Genomic DNA, 26,973 nt, shown 5'->3' with positions numbered 1-26,973 from the left:
TTATGAGTCTTACTCAAAGGGACAGTAGAGTCAGATGTGAACATGTACTTTTGAAGGTCAATGGAGCAGGCATGTTTAACATGGAAAGAAATGGAGGGTGGTAATTTTAGAAAATAACTTCTTCAGTCAGAGCATTCGTTAACTCTTGTGTATCTGAGTCACTCTTTAAAGTTCCTTCCATAAAACTGGAGACCAAAGTCTAATCTCAGCTATGCATTGCACATGGAGTGGGTGATACAGGGAGGGGTGCAGTCATAGGTAGCACACACCTGAGGTTAGAGGAGAAAGGTGACAGCAACTTATGGAGCGCAAAGTCTCCAAAACACGGTCAAAGCTTGTGCCATTTGTTCTACAGGAGGAAGGGAATTGAACGTGACTAGAAATGGTATTTTTAACATAGTATCTGCTATTTATAATAAGAACTAAGGGGTTGAGGGAATGGTAGTTTCCCCTGATTATTCAGATTAGCTAGTTGTGCAAGAAAACTGTGAAAGTAAACAATACAAGCTCTTGGCAGCTTTAACTACTGATACAATTTTGTGCATCCTTCCAAACAGCTTCTGTATCAATTTACTTATTCTCCTACTGTACTTTGCTACTCTTTCAGAATGTTAGACCATTAAGCTAGATGTCAGACAGTACATGTCCTAGCTGGGGCTGAATTACTGGCTGGGATTTGAAATGAACAAGAAGAAACATGTATAATGATATTAGTTAGTATTATCTTGTATTAGCTAATAGTGTATTGGCTAAAATGTGAGAAAAGACAATACAAGTTTACCAAGCCAAGCAATGTAATTGTTGCTTCACTTTTCTTATATATATAGTGATGTTAAGAAAGTTCTTGAAGATCAGATAGGAAGAAAATGTCAGTTTTCTAGAATACCTTGTTTATTTGCTATTTGACGTTGCAAAAAGTCTTCTTCCTAATTAGCCTGTAGTCTATTAGTCAACAGAAAAAAAGAGACCAATAATATTTGACAGATAACTTTGGAATTTTAAAAATTAAATTAAATATTAAGAATTGACTGCTCACAGTCAATACACATTTTCATAAAGTGTAGCTAATAAGTCTAAATAGTGATTTAACTTGAAAAGGCCAATCCCAGTAGGACATTCGTAGAGTAATCAAAAAAGAAAAAAATAATTTCATCATGAAATTATTTGCAGTAAAATATAAATTAATTTCTAAATCTACATGATTCTCCCCATATGCCAGCTTTACAAAATATGCAACAGGCTCCAACAACCTTAACTCCCTACTGGAAAGCTACTACTTCATTTTTCCATCTAGAATAGAAATTGTCTAAAATACACGCTTTACTCACCTAGAAGCAAAAGTACAGCCAAGGAAGTACCGAGGGCTAAAATACTGTGGTTCATCAGGAAATTAGCTGAGTTGCTCACTATTTTGAAAGTGCTGTTATTTAACCTTTATTTTTACAGTGTCAGCAAAATAGCCATGAGGCTATTCAAACATAATTCAAACATAAAATAACAAAACTCCTCCTGGTCTTGCAACTGAGGTTAAGCAAAATTAAACTTCTACTCATGCTGAGCTTGCATGGAGCTTTTGATGTCCATAACCTATTATCTTAGATCTTTTCCAGAGCTGCAGAAGTGCATGATGGTTTTCCTCTCCAACTATCTGGCCACTATGAAACTCCCAAAGAAATTAGATTATAAAAATGTTTCTTCTGCTTTTTTCCTCCCCCTAAAATATGAAGGACTTGGAATTGCCTTTAATGCTCCACTCAGTTGTTTTCCACTAATAGTCTGACACTGTAAATTCTTACCCATCTACCAAAAGATCCATGTTCCTCTACACTGAGCACCCTCTATCCTTTCTAGAATGATTTTAGACAACAACCAACTAAATAACCTATCTCTTCCTCCCCATTCCCCCTCCTTTCTCCCCTCACCAGTTTTCACTGGGATTTCCTTTAGTATAAAAATATCCTTTCCTGGTTTCTCCAATAACTGATCTATGCTCATGCTCAAGAGATTGCTATTGCAGCAGTGAAGTCACTGGTATCCTTTTGTGCAGAGTGTTCCTGCTTCGACAGAGGAGGAGAAAGACAAGAAACATCTCCCAGGAGCTAGGAAACTTCCAGGTCCTGCTGTCAACTTGTCAGAGATTCAGAACATAAAGAGTGAGCTGAAGTATGTTCCCAAAGCTGAACAGTAGCTGCAACAAGAAGGTGAGTTGAAAGAGGGTTCTTTACATGGCTTTAGGAGAAGCAAGCTGATCCAGAAACCTCTTACGTAGAAAGATGGCTTTCCAATTACTTCAGTGGACCTGTAGTCACACCTCATATTTCAAAGACAAAATAGAAGAAGCCATAATCCTTGATATTCTTTGTTATTTCAAACATAGGTCGTATTGGAGACTATATCCAATGATCTATGTCACCCATCAACTGGCCTAACAAATAGTTTATTTAGCATATTAGGAATATTGAAGACAGCTGAAAAAATAGCATTTTGCTTCAGAAGCACAAGTTCCAGTTTTGCAAAATATATGACTTATATTTGTACAGTCTAACTACAAATAGATCTTTTACAATGCAAATAAATTTATTGCAGTGATGGACAAGTAGGTCAGCATTTTCAAGCTCCTTTGAAATATTAGTTATTTGATATTCATTTAGTTATATTATTCAAAATTGACATGCTAATGGCTCCATGTATTTGATCATACAAACGTACCACTATTTGTGGCACCTGAGGACTCGCTATATAGGTATATCAGGCTTGGAAATATGAGATTGGACCTTGGGGACATCTGTGCTCTTCTGAAGTAGCAGATGAACTCCAGGTAGGGACCCTCAGGCACTGCAGACAGCACCAGATACCTATGGATTGAGCCACTGATCTACAACTAGAACCACAGCTCATACTTATTTTGCTCAATGTCTGGATGGAGATCAGGGATAAGTGATCTCTCTCAGGTGTAAGTACTGGGACCAGGACCCTTTAGTGTCTCCTTCAGTGGGCACAGACAGTGGGATAAAGTGCACCCTCAGCAAATTTGCAGATGACACCAAGTGGAGCAGTGCAGTTGACACACGTGAAGGATAGAATGGCACATGGGAGGGGGCTGGTCAAGCTCAAGAAGTGGGCCCATGACACCTCATGAAATTCAACAAGGCCACGTGCAAGGTCCTGTACGTGGGTCAAAGCAACTGCCTGGAATCAAGGTAGGCTGAGCACAGAACGGATTAAGAGCAGCCGTGAGGAGAAGGACTTAGGAGTGTTGGATGAGAAGTTGGATATGACCTGGCAATGTGCGCTTGAAGCCCAGAAAACCAACCATGTCCTGGGCTGCATCCATAGCAGTGTGGCCAGCACCTCAAGGGAGGGGATTCTCTGCTCTGGAGAGACCCCACCTGGAGTACTGCATCCAGCTCTGGGGCCTCTGCCATAGGAAGGAGTTAGCCTCGTTGGATTAACTCCAGAGGAGGGCTGCAAAGTCAATCAGAGGGATGAGTATCTCTCCAATGAAAACAGGCTGAGAGTTGGGTTTTTCAGCCTGGAGAAGAGAAGGCTCTGGGGAGACCTCACTGTGGCCTTTCAGTACTGAAAGGGGGCTTATAAAAAAGACGGGGACAGAGTTTTTAGTAGGCCCTATTGTGATAGGAGAAAGGGTAATGGTTTTAAACTTAAGGACATTAGAGTCAGACTAGATATAAGGATAACTTAGATGTAAAAAACTAGATGTTTTTTACGATGAGAGTGGTGGAACACTGGACCAGGTTGCCCAGAGAGGTGGCGGATGCACCATCCCTAGAAACATTCAAGGTCAGGCTGGACAAGGCTCTGAGCAACCTGGTCTAGTGGAAGACATCCCTGCTCATTGCAGGGGGGTTGGACTAGATGATCTTCAGAGGTCTCTTCCAGCCCAAACCATTCTATAATTCTGTGATTATTTTATTTAAAAGGAAATATTCAGCACTTCAACACTGATTTCAGAATAATTTCCATTTGATTTCAAACAAGACCCATAAGCATCTGTTGTACATTCTGAGCCTGATAGAAATTAATAATTTCTGTCCATGAAATTATCTTTGATTTTCCTTGAAAAGCTTGAGTCAGTAAAGATGCATCAGACAGTTACAAAGAATACTCAGATGTACAAAGAAGTTTCAATACAAAAAATCTCACCCTGGCTACAGTAAGAAAAAGAGAATTGCATCACATAGTAGTCACCTGAACTGCCAGTTTTGCATACTGACTAATAAATCCTTTCTATTGTGAAGAGAGGCAGAGGAGCTAAGCTGAGTAGAAGAACGTCATCTCCAATTTGCTGCGTGGAAACATAAATGAAGAACAGAGGAAAACAGAAAGCAGTGCAAAAGGGTTCTGGGAATGCAGAAGTGCTAAGGATCAGGAATCTTAAAAGAAATGGCATATAATCTGTGTGAATTGCTTGAATGTACAGTGCATCATTAACTTATATTTTATGCACAGCATAAATGCGCCATTTGGAAACAAGAGTGCTTAGCTGTTTCTTGCTTTTACCCTGCTGTGTCATAATGTTCCTGTTATTTTAAAGAAACAATGGAGTCTTCCTCTTCAGAAAACTTGGTAAAAGAAAAATTAATATTTTGTAAAATATAACATTGTAGTCACTGCACTAAAGCACTGCCCAGAGAAATATGAATTTTTAATGTGAGACTTTAAGGAGGTTTTTTTCTGTAACAGTTATTTGGACATAAATTTAACCCCATGTTTATTCCCAGATTATTGCTATTTTCAACATTTAAAGCAGTTTTTTAGTAATTAGCTTACTGAGAATCCAGCAAACATTTGGGGCATGCACAGAGGTTCACTCTAAGGAGAAGATTTCTACAGAAAGGTCAGCAAAGTAAAGGGCATCTTGAAAGCAGTGAGGTTATTATGAAGTAATTTCTGTCTCCATCCTTCTTTTGATGTACTGTGTATCAGGTTTGGACAGTGATACAGATTTCTAGATTTTGGGTAGTGCAGTCACAGATCATATGTGAAAACTTATTTTCTAAAGAGTTGCAGACACAGTAGTCACTGGAGCCTGGAAGTTTGGATTTGGATGCTGTGCAGAACTAAGCAGGTGAATGAGTTCTACATGAAACTGAAATGTAAATCAATCATGGGCCGCATTCAGCCTTGAATGGTACTAAATCTAAGGATCATCCCCTACATGAGGATATTCATCAGTTAAGGTGTTTTAGTCATGACCTGCAGCCTTGCATAAAATGTGATAAAGTCAGTGCATTCTTTTATGACTGACCATGTCAATCCAGTGAAAATTATCTTTTTTTGCAAGAAATCCACACTCACATCTGCCTGATGCTCCAAGGAAAGGTTACAGATTATCCTTTGAATGTGATGCTCTCTAAAGAATAGTAAACAGACTGATCAATAGAATATGACTGTACAGAGTGTGTACTGATCAATGAGAGTGTTCTTTGGTTTTCACAGTTTGGAAATTAAGTCTCTCTCACATCAGTAGTATAATCTCAGATATTCACTATTGAGGGATTTCCCTTTGGTATTATTTTTATATTTCTTATGGTACTCCGTAGGTTATACCTACTTGAAATGGTTAGAATAACTCCAAATACTCTGGATAATTTCCATTATTCTGTTATCCTATAATGTGATACCATAAAAAAAATACCAAAAGTATACATTAACATTCAAAAATGCCAAAGCTTTTACAATTACAGCAGTTATTTCCAACTTTACCTCCTAGTATTGTCATATATTATGGGATAGTTTCAGTAAATTGCAAGTCAAATTGCAAGATGATTAATTTTTTAAACTTTTGATCCATGCATTCTTGCTCAGTTTAACAGAGTGCAAAACCAGCAGCAAAAATAAGAAACCTGCAAAGCAGTAGGTTGGTTCATTATTTACAAACCCATTCCTACATGATTCACACTTTAGAGTAACTTCTGTTAAGTATCTTTGGTATTGCTCTTCACCAAATTAGGGAGCATGAATAGACTTACTAAGATCATAGTTGTAAGTCTAACAGTTTGTGGGAGGGATATCATTAGTGAGATGTCAGGAAACTGGATCCATTGAAGGTCATCGAGTGCTCCTCAGTTAAGATATTCCTGTAGTCATCCCCTGATGCTGGTCTGTCATCTATAATTAACTAATTAGCATACTCTGGTTTGTCATAAAGATTTTTTTCTTCCACAGACCTGTAGCTGATGTGTTAGATTGAGCTAGTTTTAATATACAACCTGAGTTGTGATTCACTTCCCTTTTCTCCAACTACAATTTTTTTTTTGCTGCTCCCTTCACACCTGCTCATTTCTACATGCACAGGGGTGAAGCATATGCAAAATAAAATAGTAACAAAATATCACATGCTAAAAATATATGTCCTATTGAATAAGTAATGGTAGGAAGCATTTAATTTGTGAGAAATGGAGCCTGCTATGGCTGAGATTTATTGCTGTTTATTGTGATATCTCATATGATAACTAGTATGGTGACTGTACTTGAAAATGGGCCTAAGCATAAACTGACATTTCACCTGAGCATATATATAAATTCAGCCAGTTACTTCTGCAACTCATGTTCATTCCTCATTCTGTAACCCTTCACATTTTGTGTCCTGAGGTGTGGGGGGCTGTGTAATAAGACTTTTTACTGTGCACCCTGAAGGGCCACAGAGTCCTTCAGAGAATGCTGGACTTTGGTCTCAGAGGACCTAAACCTTCAGCTAAAGTAGTCTGGTCTTTTCCTCCTGAGTGAGACTTTTGTACTTACTGGAGGACCTTCTTGAAAGGCAAAAAGGGAAATTTACTACCTTGAAGTTACAAAACAGTCTGTCATGGACACGTGGGCAGCACTGTGTTTTGGTTGTGTTTTGAGAAAGGGATTGTCAGAATCCCTATCACAACGTTGATGAGATGATTTCCCACCTGCAGCTGGTACTTGTAGATAAACTGTTGTTTTTACCTGGAACTCTACTGAGGAAGGGTGGTTTGATTGCAGAAGTAGTTCTATTGTCAGGTACAGAAGCAAGGGAGTTGTATTTTGAGGGCTGAAGACTATACATCCAGCAAAAGCTTCCCAGAACAGCTTAGGCTTTGTATTTCTTGCAGCATTACCTCTATAACATATTGGGAATTCTGCCTGGCACAAAATGAGAAAACTTATCAGCAGAGCAGCCTCTGAGATTGGTGTCACTTGGTGAAGAAAATAAGTCCCTTAGGGAATAAAGCCCTTATATCCATACACGCAAAGTGTTCCTTGGTGGTGTTGTTAATTACTTACAAAAAATTTGTCAATAACCCCGGACTAAAAATGTGCATTATAGCTTTGTCTCCTAAGTACTGAGGATTCTAATTACAGTTTCATGCTATATACTGCTCTGAAGCCACATCTCAGTTAACAGACTCATTTACCTTTCCCGGTGTCACTGCTCTGACACACAGTTTAGTGATTGCCTCTTATTCCTGTGCTCACATGGACCTGAGGGATACAGTTAAACTGCTGTACAGTTATGAGCAAGGGTATTGCCTTTTTCTCCAGAAACACAACAGTGCTTGACTGGTAGAGGAACTCTGACATGCTGTGAGCTCTTGTAAGAGCCTCACAGTTTTAGGAAAATGTGTTCATTTGATTAAGTCTAAGCCAGACATTGTGTGAAAGGAGGGAATCCTGCATCCAGAGGATACCAAGGTAGGTCAGGAGCAAACATCTCCTTAGCTGGACTGGGAACTGTGGAGTAAAGAAAGAGGCTGTGTTGCAAGAATTTCTACAGGACCCTTCTGCCAAAGTCAAAGGTTCCTTGAGGGGATCTCATCAGTGTATAAAGTACCTAAAGGCAGAGTGCAAAGAGAGCAGAGCCAGGCTCTGTTCAGTGGTGCCCAGTGACGGGACATCCCTGGACCTACTCACTTTTTGGTCTTTGTTAATTTCAAAGTACCTCTTGTCTTTTTCTATCCATGGTTTCCTACTATCCTGCTGACTTTGGTTCAGAACTCCCAGATTAGCAGCACTTGGTGATTTCATGGCCAGCCATCAATTTTGTCAGATCACTTCCTGTAAAATTCTCCTAAGAAACTGGGTAGTTGTGGTTATATAGGATTTTTTTAACAGCATGTTTAAGATTGTTTGATTTTCCTTCCAGGTTTTTTGCATCTACTTATGACATGCTTTCAGACTTTAAAAAAGAAGAGATAGAAATTTCTTTTGAAGGAGAAAATTGGAATCTCCAGGACGTAATTTAGGAATTTAATTCAGAGGAACCTTTGGAATTCTGTTATCTCCTTGAGCAAAAAAAGTTATTCATGTTCTGTTTCCCAGAGTTTCTGTGTTCAGAAGAAAAAATTTACTTGTGGTGGTTTAACCCCAGCCAGCCACCAAGTACCACATAGGTGCTCGTTCATTCTCCCACCAGTGTGGGGGGGAGAGAATCAAAAGTGAGAAAACTTGTGGGTTGAGATAAGAACAGAATAATAGGGAAAGCAAAAGTCATGCACATAAGCAAAAAACCCCATAGAATGAAATAACAGTGACTGGGAAAGACAAACGCCATCACTCCAAATATCCCCCCACTTCCTTCTTCTTCCCCTCACTTTATATACTGAGCTGGTGTCACATGGTCTGGAATATCCCTTTGGTCAGTTGGGGTCAGCAGTCCTGGCTGTGTCACCTCCCAATTTCCCATTCATCTCCAACTTCCTTGCCAGAGTGGCAGTAAGAAAAGCAAAAAAGGCCTTGGCTCTGTTTAAGCGCTGCTCAGCAACAGCAAAACCATCTCTATATTATCAACACAGTTTTCAGCAGAAATCCAAAATTTAGTCCCATACCAGCCACTGTGAAGAAAATTAACTCCACACCAGCCAAAACCAGCACAATTGTCTCTAACATGGCCTGCATCTGTCCATTGTGAGCTGGGAGTCTCTACCATTGACACAATGCTATGTTAGCCCCCAGCACATCATTCCTCAGGCCTGTGCAAGTCAAGGAGAGATTTCCTTTTCATTCTCTTGTTGAATGGTGGAAATGACAAAGAAAACAGACCAGAGAGAGTCTGCTTTTTAGATGCCTAAGAAAATTTAAGTGTATGTGTTTGGAGATGGATTTTGCTAAGAAAAGAAGAGGATGTACTCTTAAGAACAACAAATGCTTCTACATAAACTAGTTAGGAAAAGTTTTTGCTTTGTGGTTTTGAAAACTGACTAATAACTTCAAAACAAACACTGAAAAATCAAAGCAAACTACAAGAACAGATGCTTGTATTTTTTCAAAATATTTCTAAACTGTATCTTCAAGCAGAAGTTTTTAATTACTGGAAGAGACAAGCACAAAGTATTAACTTGAAGAAGTCTCTACTAATTTTTAGGACATGAGCATGTTACTTACTGCTCTACCCTCACCATATGCAAGAGAGTTTTCAGATATGTGGAGATGAACAGGCCTCTACACACAGACAGGAGAAATATCTTCACTGAGCCTCTCCCTTTGAAACATTAACATGCTTACAGTAACAAAATACTTCCCATGCTTGCAATGTGGTCCCACAAATCTCTGCTCCCTTCTCAAGTGAGAACCGTTTCTGGAAGAAACTTCCAAGACTCTTATTTGAAAGCTGGAAATTATCATTAAAAAAAAAATCACTGCTATTTAGTAACTGCTTCCCTGTGATCATTCTGTTGATTACATGGTCCTGAACTTTTGTTGTCAGACCCTTTTATACAATAACCCCTATGTTCCCATCAGTGCTGTTCATCACAGATTTTTGTAAAAACTAAACTTTTCGGTCAATTCCCTGAGTTTCTGGGGTTACATCCCTCAAAAGAAACTCAGAAAGGCAAGTGGCCTCCTGAAGATACCAGGTGTGGAGGGATCAGTGAAGTATGAAGATGGAATACAGTCAGCAGGCCTATTCTTGCTTATCTCTGCTAGATGTGTTAGGAGTTAGTGTGAATGAACTTCAGCATCAAACTACAAGTACCACTGGAATGTGCTCCTCTTGGAATTCTCAGAACAGGATATCAGGAATCCCTAAAACTTCAGTTATTTGCTGTGTGAACAGCAAATAACAGCAGGTCCAGGTATTTAGAGAAGATCCTGTGGCTTAAGGGACATTTACCCTGAAGCACATGCATATAAACCCATGCAGAACTAATTGTAACCAGGGAACTGTCAGCATTAGGAAATGTTTGGAGAGCAGGAACAAGATCATACTCACTGTAAAGAGTTATGACTGAGATGAGAGTGATGCTGTTTCTGTGTTCCTGGGAATTCTCCCGCCAGTGTTAGGTATGCCTGGAACATTGTAATGACAGGCATCATCAGAAACCCGAAATAATAAGCAATTGCAATCATTTGAACCTTACACAGTTCAAAATGTGTTCAGCACAAAGGTTTTCAAGTGCCTACATCAGAGTGAAAAGGCTAACTGCTTTTGCATACATAAAGTGTGACTTCCCACGTTAGTAACAGCTCAGATAGTTTTATCAAATCTACATAAATTGTAGCCAATTAAGCTGACAGTATGATCCGAAATATCACAGCTCTGATGTGATAATCAAACAAATTTTCTTCTAAATTTAGTGCCTCATCATTTTGTTTTATACTTTTTATTCATTTCATTTGATGGAAGACTACCTAATTATGTTTTCACAGCCTTGTGCTCAAGAACCACATAAATTTCTGTACCTCTGTACTGTGCCATCTCTTGCAGAGCTGACTTAATGTGGCACAAACCTTGTGACTCCTGTCTGGGAGCAGGCCATCTACAAGTGTCATGAGCCCTGCTTTGTACTTAGGATTACACCTGCTTCGGCCATCAAATTGCTCCTTGTGTGCCTTGTTTTGAAAAACGTCACTCTTTTAGTGCCAAAGCTGCCTCTATTTCACACTTTTTTGTAAATTTCTTCTGAGAATAATATAATATAATGGTAGATCTCACCATATGTAGGTAGAACTTTGCATGTAGGTGAGCTCACCATGATAGTGATCCCAATGTCAATCACCCCATTGACAACACTACTGAGGAAATATTATGCTGCAGATGTTATTGGTTTTTGCTGTCCCTATCTGCTGCTGTTTTAACATCGTAATTCCCCTTTGATTTACCACAGCAGTCTCAAATACACTGTATTTCCATGTACTAAGAGAACAAAGGATACAGCATAAACGAGCATTTCCTGCAGGAATATGTATTAGTTTTACTCTCAGTGTTGCTCATAATTTATTTTTCAAATTTTATTTGCTGCAAGTTGCAGCTACTTGAAAGGAAACTCAGCTGAACTAACCTTTATTTGAACTTGGGAACAAGTATAGTGCCTGGTTTTCTCTCCTGCAATTTAGTGGTATGGCTGTATTTGTTTCTGACCACAAATGACTGAGGTCCATGTACAAACATGGATTCAATAAAAGCAGAATAAAACCCTCAGTACTGGTGTTCAAAACTTACTCCCCCACTTTGGTAAAATTGATGTAATATTGCTTTTAATTTAATAATTCGGTTATTCAACTGATAAAAAAAATAAATCGAGTCCTTCAGCTTTTACCTCTCCTGGGTCTTTGTTCTTGTTTGTTGCCTTGGAGCGAACCTTGTCTTAAAATTGCTGTTACTCCCACACGGCCTTACAGAGCCTTTCAGGGCACAGAAATGTAATCTCAGAGCAAATAATAGCTGTGGCTGTCAATGCACTTAGGGGAAAAGAGGGCGATGGCTGTACTTGCCCTGCTTCCAAGCAAATGAACCCCGGGAGAAGCAGCCTGACCGGTCAGTGCCCGCTGCCCTGGCAGTGCATTTTAACAGCAGTGGTAGCAGAAACACTGCTGTGTGCAAAGAGAGAGAGCGGGGACTGGCAAAATTGCTTTTACTGAGGAAACATCAAAGAACAAAAAGCTTCCCCCAAAGCCAAACTGCTCCTTTACTGAGGGAGGGATGATGACAATAACTAGATGGTGCTATTTCAAAGCTTTCGAAGGTTCTGCCTTTATAGGGGAAACCAACACAAAGTATGTACTGAAATGGAAGAAAATGCATATCCAAAGACTTGAAACCAAATATTTGAGCTGAAATAGGCAGAATACAGAGAAAAGCAAACCTCCAGTTTTTATGTGTTTGCAAATCATGCTGTTCTTGAGTGTAGTATCCTTCCCAAAGATTGTTAAAGACAAGGATAGAGTATGTCCTCTGCTAATGAAGGATCTCAAACATTTTACTTTTTCATTTCACGATTTCTTTGGTTTTGTGGGTTTGTCTGAAAATAGTTGAATTGATCTGTCTCTTTAGGCTTTGAATGGAGGCATTTCTTTTGGAAAGAAATTTAGTTCTCCCTTTTAGTTCTCAAAACAAGAAGAGGTCTCTCTGTGAAAACAAGAGGCATATTTTCAGTTTTTCAGTACATTTTGCTAAAGGGCAAGTGAGCTCAGATGGGTATATCATGCATGTACCTTTTTTTTGGTTTAAGCCCTTCACTAAAAAAAATAACAAATCAGGCAATGATGTAGTATTGCATCCCTTTCTGCTTTTTATATGCTTTTAAAGTTTTTATTCTGGCACAGCATAGATTTGCTATCATATATTTGAACTATTACTTCTGGGGCAAGTCAATTCTACAGCTAAGCATTTTCTGTCCAGTTACTACAATTTAACACATAAGTAGACAATACCTGAGCCACTGCTGAGCATGTGCATGCTTCAAAGTCTATGACCAATCATGGAAACCTCAGTGAAGATGTTCATATTCTGCTTCACAGGTGTAGAGAACAAGAGACCAAACCTGGCTGAACATCACAGCTGAGTTGACAAGCAGTAGCTTGCTGGGTCATGTCCAAGTGTGAAGTTATTTGCAGTTTGGTTGAAATTAAAGAAAACTGTTTCTCTAAGGCAGGATGACAAATAGAGCAATTAGATCCAACTTCTTCAATGCCTTACTTTAATAGACACCTTAGAGGTGAGTGGAGACTGGCTGTCAGAGATGCTTGTGCTGACCTGAGGCTAAAAGCCTCATTTTTGGAGCTAGAGACTGACCATCCTTCAGCAAAGTAAACGCTTTGCTGCAAACCCCACCTGCAGTGAGTTTTGGCATCTAACCATTTTCATCAAGGCAAGCCCATGGCATGAAGGTCATGTGCAATAGCATTAGAGTACCTTGACCCAATGGAGCATTCCTTCACATCCCTCAGCAGTGTCTGGAATTTTATTAACAGCACAGGGATTAGATACATGTTGGAGGGAATAATGCAGGCAGCTCCAGGTAGCTGTTATGGCACTGCTGTGTTCTCACCTGCATCAGAGAAGCACTGCATCTCTGTGTCTCCCAGTGCCTCTCTTTACCATGGAGGTGTCCTCTTGCATGATATACCAGTGGGTACAACTGCCTGGGCTCTACCTTCTGTCAAACACCTACTGGCTGTTTGGCTTCACCATTAAAGAGGGGAGGGCAGGCAGACAGGAGTGGAGAATAGATGGCCCACACAGCCTATGGCACTGCCTTCTGCTCTGATTGCTGTGTCCCAAGGGCTGGATGAAGGCCAGCATTGTCTTCCCCTTCCAGGGTGCTCTAGCATTGCTCAAGGACAAGTCTTGGTTTCTCCCAAGAGAAAATTAGTTGTAAAGAGACATACAAAGTTACAGAGAGAGGAAAATGGAGATAGAGAGAGCCCTGTCTCACCTATAGTCCTCTGAGTCTCTAATCACACGAGTCCCTTCAGAAACCTTCTGCCTTGCAGAAACTCACACTTCTGCCATCTTAGGAAGATGGTGCTGCATATGCTGTTAAGAACCTTTGAGACACTTCTGCAGGCAGCATGGTGAAGCTTGTGTGGAGAGCTGTTTAGATACAGCTAACAAAAACAAATTGAAAACAATTAGATTTTCTTCCCTGGGGCTTTGTCAATGTCCTAAGTAAAGCCAGGAGACATTTCCCCTCATACTGGATTTACAGTGTGAACTGTCTCCTCCAGATTCACTCCTAGTTTTTTTAAAAAACAAGTAGAAAAATTTGCAAACATGCAAGAGAAGGAATGTGCTGGTGGCCCATCCCTTCTCTTTGGCTCTGTAATTATCACACATACCCAGCCAGGAAGCATGAATAAAGCAGGTCAGGTCCTTCTTTGGCTGAAAAGGATTAAACCCCACAATTCTTGCTTCCCTGGAGACTGCAGACTACCTTGGCAGGGGGGCCCTTTGTAGACTTTGAGCTAAAGCTCGGCTGCTGTGCAGAAATGAATTAAAATTAATCTGTAGACAAGTGAGCCTGATGGCAGTTTAGCACTGTGGAGCTCAGCTGGCAATAAGGAAACTTGCTTCCACGTGCTTTATACTGTGGATTGCGGTGTACCATGTCTAAAGGCTAATTTGTGTAGCAACAGTTTCCTCAAGCTGTGCTTTGAAAGAAACCAGGATGGCTTTTGCTGTGTTCTTGTACAAAGTCTGATGCAATTAGGTAGGTGCTGAGGAGAAAGGTCTCTGCGGAAACCTACCGAGTTTCTGGGTGCTGCTCAGGGTTACATGCCTTCCTGGTACTCAGGTGAGCAGGGTTATCTAAACTCAGGTATTTGTAGATGAGCATGGGCACAGTTTGAGGTTATGGTGAAACTGGACCATGGTTTTGAGGATCACAGTTTTGGACTTAAGCACTTGCATCCCATTTGCACCTTAGGCATCTAAATTGCTGGGACTCTGTCCCTGGTACTGAGCATAACCCCAATGCCACTCGATGCCAACTATGCTCCTAAATCACTTAAGTGCATCTCAAAATCCCACTCCAAATTTGAATATTCAAATTGCACGTTGTTCTTTGTTAAGATTGCATGGGCCTCTGTGTCCTTCTGCAGTCAGATCCAGGATTTATGCTAATAGAACTGTGCAAGTGCTCCAAAAGGAGCTGCTACATGCATGTTCTGAGACGAGCCTTTCTGCAGAGCTGAGCAAAAGAAATCTTTTTCACAGAATCTGTAGATCGTGTTGGTGCAAATTCAACACCAAAATATAATTGGTCTTGGGGTGCCTAGTTTTTAACAGCTGGTGATTTCTCTCACCTTTTCCTTCTATTTCTCAGTGAAAACATATTTATTTCTTTTCAGTTTGTTTGGTGAAAACACAATTTTGTGTTTTGAAACAGGGTGCCATGGGAATATTTAGTTCTCCCATATGTCTTCTACTCAATTCTAATAACTCATTTAAAATACTTGCTTGTCACAGATTGCAAATCAAGTATTAACAGTACAATCTTGTACAGGCAATATGCTGTAACACCTTCATTTATGGTTTTGAAGAAGTCTATCTATTCCATGGGAAAAGAAGGGCTTATGTTTGAAACTCTAATAAATGACAAAATCCTATAAACACAACATACATACATATATATGAACATATATATGTATGTATATACACATAATGTATGTGGTATGTGTATATATACACACATACATATATGCATATATGAACATATATATGTATGTATATACAGGTAATGTGTATATATATATATATATATATATTCTGGTTGCTGATGTGAAAGAACCTCATGTGCACTGTAGCTGTATGTATCAAGTCTTAAACTAGTCAACAACAGGCAGAGACAAACTACGACACTACCTGAGTAGCTTTGAAGAAGCAAGATAATGCAAGGAATTAAGCATATCCTGCATGGACCAGATGTCAGAATATACAGTTTTCTAGTACAGTCAGTTACATGTCAAGTTAAATTAGCAGCCTGCATACGATGTCTTGCCTTCATGCTTTTCCATCTCTGAAGAGATCCCTGGGTTATGTACAAGATGGCTGTCAAAGTTCCCAAGCTGATTAAGACCTCTCACTTTTCCATGGCAAAGAGGCCACAAAATCAAGGACGAGAGTGTTAAATATGCAGAAGAGGCTGCAGAGAATGTGAGCTATGGAAAGACTATACTGGGTTTTGAGTTGGCAATCACTTTATTACCACCCTTCCTTTTCCTCCATTTGCTGTATTTTTTCAAGGTATTTTGCTTCATATGAAGTGCTAAGTATTTCAGGAAAAGTATTTGCAAAGTGCACAGAGACCTCTCAGTCTTGATTTGAATAGATTGAAAATAAAACCATAGCAAACTTCCACCTCATCTGTAACTATATTTGCAGGGATGTGAGCACTGTCGCAGGACCTCTCTTTTTATTGCACATGCCAGAGTTATATTGAAAGAAAACAGGTGGGTGAATAGTACCAAGATTAATCACGGTTCAATTGTGCTGTGATATTATCTGTAGGCATATCAGATGTACACTATATTTATATGGAACAACACTCACTCATACATTATGAATTCTGTTGAGAAGAAGCCATATGACCAGGAGAAAGTAGCATTTTTAGAAACCATAACTAGCACAGAGAGTCAAATGTGGGCTATTTGCAGTACAGACTGGGTAAGGTGGCAGAAGAGGCAGAATTCATGATGAATAAATTGGATATTGCTGCCCAAATAGAAACAGCTGAGATTTCTGTTTTCTTGCTTGGAGAGGAGCCCTTTCTCAGTGTCTCCAAGATCACAGAGCTTTCTGCTAATGCATGAAGAGCAAAGAAATGCATCTGAGAGAGCTTAGGGAAAGGTATTGCTTCAGGTTCAGCAGCATTTGGCTTGTCCCAACCCCAACACCCCCATACTGCCCACTCTTGTCCCTGTAGTGGAGCCACATGGCTCCACACCAGCCTCACAGTTGAGGAAAAATAACCTTCCCTGCATTTGCAGCCCCATGAGGACCATTAAATGTCACTTCAGCTGACTGGGGTCTCTGGACACCTCTTTGCTTTTAGTTGTAGAGCAGCACAGAGCAGTGCTGGCTGCTCAGAGAGCTTCGAGCTGCCTGAGTGCCCGTGAAATCCCTGACAAATCCTGAAAGTGCAAAAATTACAGCAGAGCTACATCCCTTTGCTGAGGCTTCCAAACAAACCCAGATCCTGGCAAAGTCCTCATTAGTAGCAAAGTGGGATGATTCTCTTTGTAACTTTAATTGCAGTTCAGTTGTAAAGTGAGGACCACATGAGGCAGCAGCAGGGACTGTCTGCAGGACAATCCCCCTTCCCTGACTACTGTGGCAGTGGGTCGAGGGGCAGGAGATCCTCTGTACAAAAAGGATTTGTAGAAATTACACTGCCACATTTTTTCCTTTTCACTCTAACAGCAGAAACAGTTAGGCCATGCTGCTGCCCTTCTGGGTTTCCCGGGCTACCACAGAAATGTTCTTTTTCACTTTCCCCAGCCTCTTCTCAATAGTAACATATGTCATGCAGCTTCTTCAGCTATCTGAAGTGCTAAAAATGCAAAAGACTCTTTTCTGGCAGTCATTTGTCTTGTTTTAACCACGGAGTTTGCCATTAATGCAGACTATTTTTTTTCCAAAGCAGTAGTTTTCAAATTAAATCAAGGGGGTTTTGTCAACCCTACTTATATTATGGTTCTAGTAGAGAACATTGTCCAAAGGGTTAATGATGAACCTAGTTTATTTACACTGTGAATTGTTGCTAGAGTCTTGGGGAATTGGTTTTGAGATTTTATTTTATCTTTTTTTTCTTGGTGGAAAAAAAGGGGGAAATAACTGTTACAGAGAGAGAAATCCCAGTCAAAACATATCAGTAAATACTGCATCGTGGCAGTAACTCTTAGGGGAAACTAGAGGGCAGGCTTCTAAAATACTTTAAGCTCTGCAAAGCTGCAGTTTGGTATCTCATCGGCTTCCCAAAGAAACATTAAGTACCTAACTCCTAGGGGGTTTGCATGTTTAATCAGCTAAACGCTTTCAAAATACTGCCCTGAGAGGGCTCAGGAAGCCTGCTGCATAAAAATAATAGCCGTTGTCTTGTGTCAGCAGCCAAGCAGCTCCTATTGCAAGTCTATTGATTATTTTACCCAATATAACTGAGTTGTCATTTTCCTATTCCTCCCTTTGTCTCAAATTTTTGTGTCATGAATTGTGTCTTCTTGTGTGCTAGGAATCACTGTGGGTTTAATAGTTTGTGTTTTTTTTATTATTATTGTTTTTGTTATGTGTGCGAGTAGTGCAGAATACATCTGCATGGGGCTTGGTTCCTCACTCCTTCATTGTGAGATGTTTAAAAATACATTTGTGGGGGCAGACAAACAGTGGAAAGCAGTGAACCCTCGTGGTCAAATCACCAAGAAGAACATAAAATTAATAGAAAAATTATTTGAATTTTTTAAAAAATAATTTTTAACTTCTTATGGGCCAGTCTTTGAGTCTGGGGGAGATCAGGTTTACAGTATAATTTTTAGAGCTTGTAGTTGTCAAAGTCAATCTTGAAGGACAGCGCTGAAGTGTTTGGCATCACACACCTGAATGAAGGTGCAGACCAATGCAGCAGGAGACTGAGACGAGGCAGAGGTTGTGGAACCAGTTTGGGCACACCAATTTTATGTCACACTGCAGAGATGGGCCCTGCCCTCAGCTGAACCACAAAGGAGCAGGAATGGCTGGGGTTAAATCACACTATTTATGGTTTAAAAAATAGAATATTTCTCCACTGACGTGAGAAACTATCTCCAGCAAGTTCTGGTAGGAGTGTTGGGCAGGGATTAGGGTTTCCAAGTCAAGCAGACCTGAAGCTGTTGACCCTTGGAAGCCCCCAGAGTCAAAGAGCTGCCCCAGCCTCCTGGCCAGCTGCTGCAGAGCCAGTGCAGGGGCTGATAAGAAACTGGCCAGATCACTGTGTTCAATGTTCCATTTTGCATCAGGATAATCACTGAAAGCAAAATGTTTCCATAAAAAGTTATTCTTTCAAAGCACAAAACTTTTCCAGTGGAGAAATGTTCCATCAGAAAAATGTTGGACCAGTTTGACTCTTGGCATACTCTAAGGTACAAAAGCTCACTGCATTTTAAATAAATTTCAGCAGCCTCAGCCCATGCCAACTCTCAAGCAACAAATCAAGCAAACTCGGCTTTTTCTCCTGCAATTATCCAACCTGATAATTCTCTTGTCATTTCACCCTTTTGCTTCACTGAAGGAAGAAAGGTCATGTTTGCAGCACACCAAGATGCTGTTTGCTTATGATTTCATTGCCCTGGAATTTGAAATTCATAAGCAGTCATGATATAAATACATATAGTTTTAATCCCATATTGTGTATGTACAAACAACCCCAAAAATCAATTATCTTCAGGATACACATAATCTGACTTTGTTTTATAAAACATTTTTTTTTTAACATAGTCCTTTCTAAAGCCAGCATGAAATGTGCCTGTTTTTTTTTTTTTTCAGGGACAAATGAAAGACAACAGTCTGCCTTTCCAGGGTTCAAACTCATGGCTTTTGAAAGTCTAACCAGTCAACACCTAGGGCATCAACTTTTCTCCTCAGCCATTAAAGTTGCATGAGAAATAGGAAATATTTACAATAAAAAATGAATGTCAGAACTGGCATCCTGAATACTATGTGAATTCTTAAGGATAATGAAATAAAAATCTTCAGACAATATTAGAGTCTGATAGGAAGTGAAAAATCAGGCAGCATGGAAGCTAAGAGTGAGTGTTTATGTGTTTGTCATTGCATATGAATTAACATACTGCACAATCTGCTTTATATTGTGTTCCCTGAATGTTATGATTTATAACAATTTATAAATAATTTATAAACAATTTATACCATCTCATATTTGCAAAATTATGTGTGGTTACAAAACTGACACAGCAATGCTGAATCATCTTTTCTACATGTCAGTAAGCTTCTGAAATAGTCTATCTCACTTTAAGTATAGGGGAAGGAAAACTTTGTACCAATATCTTAATTTTTGAATATGAATAACCACAATTAGACTTCATGCTCAGTCTTGACTGATTAACTGATGCTTATGTGGGTCATTATCAACTCAATATTATTTTAATATGTGGCTTTTTATCAGTTCCTCAACTTTCTTGAAAAGAAGAAAGCCATTGACTCCACAAATGTCAGCTGGCAATAAAGACCAAGGCACTTTAGAAATGCCATTAGTGAGGGCACATACTTGAGGTCTTCATAGGAATCAGCAGCATGTCAGATATTTCACTTTCCTCAGCTTTTGTCCTTGAATCTCTACCATCAGCTAAAAAATAAAAATTCTTAATCTTTTGTATTTTTAATTTAAAAAATACAAATAATTTTTAAACCCTTCTCTGTATGTGAAAATCAGGCAGATACCAAGCAGTGTTGCTTAGTGTTGGGTGTGTGTCTCTAGAGAAAATGGCAGCTTATCAGGAGTTTTAAGTGGCAGCAGCATGACAATAGCAAAAGACATGAGCATTCAGGTGTGAAATCATAGAGCCTTTCCAGCAGCAGCATTTTGCTGTGTGCTGTGTTGCATTCAGATTTGTGAAAAAGTTTTGTACATAATTTAGAGTAAAACTTTAATATTTGATTAGAGAGCTAACTCAAATTAAGTGCCAGCGTAAAAGAAGTCCAAGGTCAGTGCCTTCCTCCAGGATCTTTTTTGTATACTAAAACAACTTGAAAATCATTGTTTGTAATTTAATTATGTAGCATGGTTATGCAATTTAGAGTTTATAAGGCATGAGGCAGCACAATCTTAAGGGTGATAGCCCACTCCTACATTGGCTTTTATTGCACTGTTTGAAGGACTACAATAAGACTGCTGAAAGATTTCAACTGGAAGAATCTTTACCCTACCGTAAAAATGTCAATAAAGATAACATCATCTTTCTCCAAACTTCAGTCTCCCTGAATCAAATATTTTTCCAGAAAAATAAAACTGAGTGGCCTGAATTTTCACAGAAAAGCACCAGACATCTGGGGATTTTCAATCTCCTGAGAATGTATGAAAATTTTTAAACTAAACTTTTGTCAAGAAGCTTTGTTTTGTTGTATTTCCAGCTTCTTGTCCACCCCAAATAATTTTCTAAGTAATTCCAACACCCGTCATTCAGCAGCTTCAAACCCTTGATGCTATGGGTCTGGTGCAGACTCTGGCCATTAAGATCATTACAAAATTTTATAGTCCAAGCTGTTGACTGAGGATTTGCAAGGCTGTGAGATGGCTCACGAGATGTCCTCCTTCACTGCCGGGCACAGCTCCTGGTGTTGGCTGGCCCATGCAGCTGTTTGTGGCTCTCTCTCAGCTGGGTGCCCTTCCAAGGCACATGTAAGGCTGGTGGGCTTAAGTTTCTGCTGGAGTGAATGGAGCTGCCACGAGAGCAGCAAGGTTTTGAGAAGTGCAAAATGCCTTTGGTCCCCCTGCTTTTACTGCCCTATGCAGGACACGAAAGGGTTTGACTTTTTGGAGCTACAGTGTTAGTGGTGGATTACCTCATGATCAAATGCAAAGGCTGTGACCCCCACACTCATAAGTTACTTTTGAAACAATCCAGGAATTCTGTATTTTAGCTTTATAATAATTTGACCATGTTTAATCCAAGTTACACAGTGCAGTACCAGTCACTGTGTTCTTGTCTCTTGTACTTTAGCTGCAGACACAAATGAATTTTCTCCAAGTCATCTCTGTGGTGGGCTACCAAGTGCTGACTACAGGGAGTCTCTGCAGCAAGAGCACTCACCACCATATACATTTTCTCCTAGCTGGAAGCTTTGTTTTCGGAGACACATCCTGGCTGAGAAACCCCAGTCATGCAATTAACTCTCAGCAGGTGCATTTCATATTGCATCAGTGAATGCCTCCTTACAGAGCCTTCACCACCCTCAGTACAACAAAGATGTCCCATTGTGTTAGATGTCACAGCTTTTTTTGACTTTCTTGTTTAGTAATAGATTTTTATTGCTTTTTTTTTTTTATTTTACCAATCACTTTTCTTTTATTTCTAATAGTGCCTAGCCTGGTCCCTTCTGTATATACCTTTGTCCTGTAGACATCACAATTACCAGTCCATAAGGGGACCTAGCAATATCTTTTCATTTTCACAGTGCACCTCCACCCAGGTGCATTTCTACTGGCTATTTTTCATCCTGTGCCTGCAAGCTGCTAAGTGGTTTTGGTTATCATTGGAGAAATCAATGGGATTTATAGCACCTCAAAAGAGGTAATAGGCACTTTGCAGGATCAGCGATTAGGCCTTGGCTTCCTTACTGATGAATTTGCTACAACCATAATTCCTGAAGTTTTACTGTCTGCTGTTATAGGGAAGGAAAATGAAATACAACTAAACTGTCCAAGAAATTCTTTTCAAATCTCAGTGCCATAAATTTTTTGCTAATTAAGCTCTTTAAGTCTTCTGGCTTCATTAACAGATGTTAATGAAGTGTTATTTGGGTGTTCTTGTTCTATGGTCAGGACAATACCTTAAAAAGGGGACCAAGTCCTTGACTGATGCCTACCCTGGAAATCAGATGCTTTTTAAGCAGAGGTGCTATAGGTGAATGAGAATGGCTTGGCATAAACTCTGAAAACAATTTTCCACCTATATTGATAAATTATTGCAAAGAATAATAATTACAGACACATGCATGAACTTAGCAGGGCTTAGTAAAATGCTACAAAGGAAAAGCTTTTTTTTCCTTCAGAAGGCACTAATTTAAAAAGTGCTGCAGCATAGTTCTCATTAGCAGAGGTAGAAAAAGCCTCTGCAGCTCCTCATCAACAACTTTAATTACAGCATAGGTATATATTGCTTAATCTTTGCTTCCTATTGTGAATCACAAGTGGCCTCATACAGTCCCAAAGCAACTGAAGATGGGTCTGCAAAACCTTTTTATAGGGATGACACTTTAATTTATGAGAATTTGTAGGGAAAATGTTAATGAAAAGCAGAAAATTGAAATGAAAACTTGAATTTAATGTGAGGTAAGCATTTGTTACAGCCACTGTGCTTCAAGACATGCAAACTGTGGAGAGAAAAGTTAAGGGTAGCTCCAGAAAACGTCACTGCAGCAGTAGTAATACCATTAACTGGTATAGAAAGTATATCAGAATTTATATAGGTTTTCTTTGTAATACATTTTGAAGTGTTATGCATAATCAGTACTTAAAAATTCAGTCTCTTTATGAACTGTTTGGATAGGATAAACTTCTTTGGATGCTTTCCCACCTTTAAGAAATTGTTGATTTTTATCAGTGTCTATAGTGAATCCATAAGCTAAAAAATCCATGCTCATCAAGGTGCTACTTCATCTAAATGACAACTAGCAGCCCACCACATGATGTTTTAGGCAGCTTTCTCATCTCAGGCAAGAGATGCCCAAACAAAAGTAAAACTATGACTGGTAAAGCTAAAGAGATAAAAGTTCAGAACACATTTCCATGCTCTAGAGATTGTAGTGTTTGTAACACATTATAAATCTCAAACCTTTGAAGCAGTACTAGTCAAGAAGTAAGGATATTTGTTTACGGGAAGAAGTTCTTTATTTTTCACTGAAAATGCTGAAGTGGGAAGGGTTTTTTCACATTTGAAACTGCTACTAATTGCAACATTTTAGACTGTTAGGAGCCACATAGATAAGCATTGGGGTCATCAGCATCTAGGTTCCACTTACCAAAAAAAAAAAAAAGGCAGTATGACAAGTATCATGACTTTACTGACATTAGGTCTTTCAGAGAAAAAAAAATTTAGAATTCATATTGGTCTGAAAGATTTCAGTTCGACAGCTGTCATTTCAGAGCCACTGGGCTAAATTGTCTCTCTTTTGCAAGTTCCTTTGCTGACAAAGCTTTGTGTCAGTGCAGGTAACAAGACATTTTGACAACAGTATAACACAAGGAACGTTTTCACTTGACTGTTTTTCTGTCTTAAATGAAAGGGTCTATTGTGGTTGACTAGACATGCTGTTACACAGTACTCGGCTTTGTGTGCATTACTGAGCTGCAAACAGTTCAAAGGGTCAAAACTGTCCTTAACTCCCCATGTCATACTGTCTGAACCCAGATGTAAATTAGAGGAACAACATATGTATGAGAGAGAGAGTATAGGGCTTTCAATAATTTCTTCATTGTGAAGATAAGCAAAATTCATTGTCAAAAGTATTATTTTTGCATTTTGGTGGAAAATATAAATATATTTTCTCTATTATTCTTTGTCAGACAAATTGAAAGAATAGAATTATGTCCTGTTTTGTTTTGAAACTCTGTATGTATGTGTATGTGTAACCTACATCTACATTTTCATTGCTTCCCCACATATTTCAATGGATTGTAGGTAAAGAGCCAAAAAAAAAAAAAAGGCATAGATTATTTAATCATTCCAGCATTGCACAGGGACACAGAACAGTTGAGATTGGAAGGGACCTCTGGAAGTCATCTGGTTCAGCCTCACTGCTCAATAGGGCCACCTTGTGCTGCCTGCCCAGGACCCTGCCCAGAAAATATACAGGAGAGAAAATATATTTTAAAAGACATATGATAGATGCTCAGATATATGAGAATTGTTCTTATTATCCTGGCAGAAACATAACAAATGTGTTGAAATAGTTTACAAAAAACATGCAAAAAAGCATAGTTTAATTTAAAGTGGGCTCTTCCATTTGGTTGACCAGTTACTGTTGCAAAGGAGTCAAGGGATGAACTCCCCTTTGCAATTTAAACCTCTCTCTGGCATCCCCTCACAGTATTAATGTGTTAACCTGGAGCACATTTGACTTCCTACTCTTCTTCTGCCATCTGTGTGCATAGCGATCCCAACATGATATAAATATCAAAGTAGTTTCATGGGAGATGATCATAACAAGTGGTGCCCAATGAAGGGAAGTGAGGGCAGATGAATTAAAGCAGATCCCTTGGCACTTCAGGTTACTGTCTCCGAAAGGTCAAGGCTTTTACCAGATGTGTAGGAGAATTAGAGAGTCTAAGGAGATAGTCTGGCTTTATTTCACATTGACAATTCACTGGAGCAATCAAAGAAGACATGTCCCTGGATTTACCTTTTGCCCAGGTTTTTCCTTCTGAAGATCAGTGTGTTTGTAATTCTAGGCTAATTCTGCTCCAGACTAACAGAAGTTCATGACCTCTATCCCCTTCTTACCTTACTGTAACCGATACCCTTTTCATTCCCAGTGTGCTATTTGCTAGGAATGGCCAGATGTCTTTTAAATGACATCATGGGAACAAAACTCTTTCCTGGGTCTACAAACTCCATAAGAAGTCATTACCTTCATTTCTCACTTGAGCTTTTGAAGGGGCTTTTTTTAACCCTTTTTATAAATTTTTTGAAACAGTGCAAAATTTTCTTCAAGCAGCCATACCTGTCATCTGTGTGCAACTCACATGATATGTAAAGAACACTTTCAGGTGATTGGAATCTTTAGAGTTTGGATGATTTAAACCGTATTTCACAGCCTGGTTAATTGGTATTGTAAAGACAAGAATAAGTTCTCCAACTGTAACCTCCCTATCTGCTCCCAGAGTGCTTCTTGCTGCCTCTTTTTAGGTGTTGCATGTATGACTGTGAGAGTGGTGAGTAAGAGATCTATAAATGGGTTCTAATGAGGAGTAAACATCATGTGGTCGTTCAGTTTGGAAGCTTGTTGAGTGGGAGGCATTTACTGAACCTTGGTGCACTTGCTATAATCACTGATCTTCTATGAAGTGCTGATGTCTGTTTTCTCCTTTGTAAAGTTGTTTCTTATAAAAGAGGATGCCTTAACAGAATCTTAGGGTTAAATATATAAGGCTGGAAACTGTTGAAATAAATAAAGAAAAAATGTATTTATTGCCCAGGTGATTCATGCCTTGTCTATTAGCACCAAATGTGGTCATTTTACTGCATTTATGAAAGGCAAAATATGGATTCATTTCATATTTCTTCTTTTAGCTAGCATGCTCTATAAGAACAGAAAACACTGACAGTTGGAATCATTGTTGCTTTTTTAAGAATAAATCTTTTATCTGCTTGCTGTTAACGAGTTGGGTATATTTTCAGAGAATAAAAGTGAGATGCAGCATTAAAAACTGTGATTTTGAAAAAGAAAAAAGTGAGATTTTGCAATTCATTTATTTATTTACATTTATTTTTGAAGTTGAATAGCACATAAATTAAATAATTTCTTACATAAATGTAGCCATTGCTTTTTCCTCTGGCTAGAAACCTCAGGCATCCAATCTTTTTTGTTCCAGAAGGTAACACTGGCATCCTACCAACTGCAATCATAGCACTTCAGATTCTCACTCAAGGAATGGAAAAGGTCTTGAGGGCTGAAAACCCCTCTAATTCCATGATTCAAAAGTGCTTCTAAGCATGTGCTTATATCCATCCTTAATCAGGACAACATTTAAGCAGTTGCTCTCAAGTATATTCTTTTCTGCTTTCTTTAAAATGGCCGAGGGTTGTTTGGTATAAGATGATTGGAGTGGCAAGGGAGGCTGGTAGGTAAGAACTGCAGCAGCTGAAAGAACCAGCAGAGAACACAACTGTGAGGATTATTAATGTACCATAAGCAACCTATTTTTGAGTTTATGGACTCCCATTGATCTCTGGAGGAGCTTGCACTCTAAAAATAACCTGCTTTTGGGAGCTGGGACAGAAAGAATTGGAGCCGGTCAGTGGGAGGTCTGAGTGGGTTGGAGCATCACAGGGAGATAATAGAGGGTCCGGTGACTGCAAAGGGAGTTCAGGTAGCAATTATAAGCAAGCAACCAGAGAGTATACCTGAGAGAAAGATAATATTATTACCAGGTGTTAAAATAGCACTCCTTGCAAGCAGCATGCTTTAGACAAAATTTGAGAACAGTGGGCTTGATTTTCCTCAGCCCCTGAGCACTGGGGCAACGTTTATCATCATGGCAATTTGATTTCTTCTGCATTTGGATGGCAAGTAGCAGAGTTCTAGGGAGCTATAGGTATTTTGGTTTTTTTTTTGCTCCCTCTGCTAACTAACTAGTCCTGTAGGCACATGGCCTCCTGGAAGACCAAAAGTCCTTTGGCTAGAGCTGCTATGACTGAGTTGAGGCTGGAAGAACTGGACACACATCACACAGCAGATCTTTTGGGGGGTTCAATGCCTAGTGAGAGACCTGTGTCATGGGATGGGGAAACAAGAAAGGTGCTTGCTCCACTGGCTGGGATGTGATGCCAGTT

The 26,973-nt window shown here is 39.4% G+C and overlaps 1 protein-coding gene across 4 annotated transcripts in view; it reads left to right on the top strand.

Moving 5' to 3' along the window:
- Positions 1 to 26,973, top strand: part of SMPX (small muscle protein X-linked) — a 42,586-nt gene that overhangs the window by 10,502 nt on the left and 5,111 nt on the right. For 2 of the 4 annotated variants that reach the window (XM_064646762.1, XM_064646759.1), the window contains exon 4: positions 2,048 to 2,201. In XM_064646762.1, coding sequence (XP_064502832.1) covers positions 2,048 to 2,188 — 141 coding nt within the window. In that variant the 3' untranslated portion in view covers positions 2,189 to 2,201. Of the gene's footprint in view, positions 1 to 2,047; positions 2,202 to 4,259; positions 4,335 to 19,225; positions 25,799 to 26,973 lie in introns of those variants that run through there. The other 2 variants (XM_064646760.1, XM_064646761.1) reach the window with 2 other exon arrangements.

This window comes from Pseudopipra pipra, chromosome 2 (assembly GCF_036250125.1).
Source record: "Pseudopipra pipra isolate bDixPip1 chromosome 2, bDixPip1.hap1, whole genome shotgun sequence".
Classification (NCBI taxonomy): Eukaryota; Metazoa; Chordata; class Aves; order Passeriformes; family Pipridae; genus Pseudopipra; species Pseudopipra pipra.
This window is presented reverse-complemented; position numbering and strand designations above follow the sequence as displayed.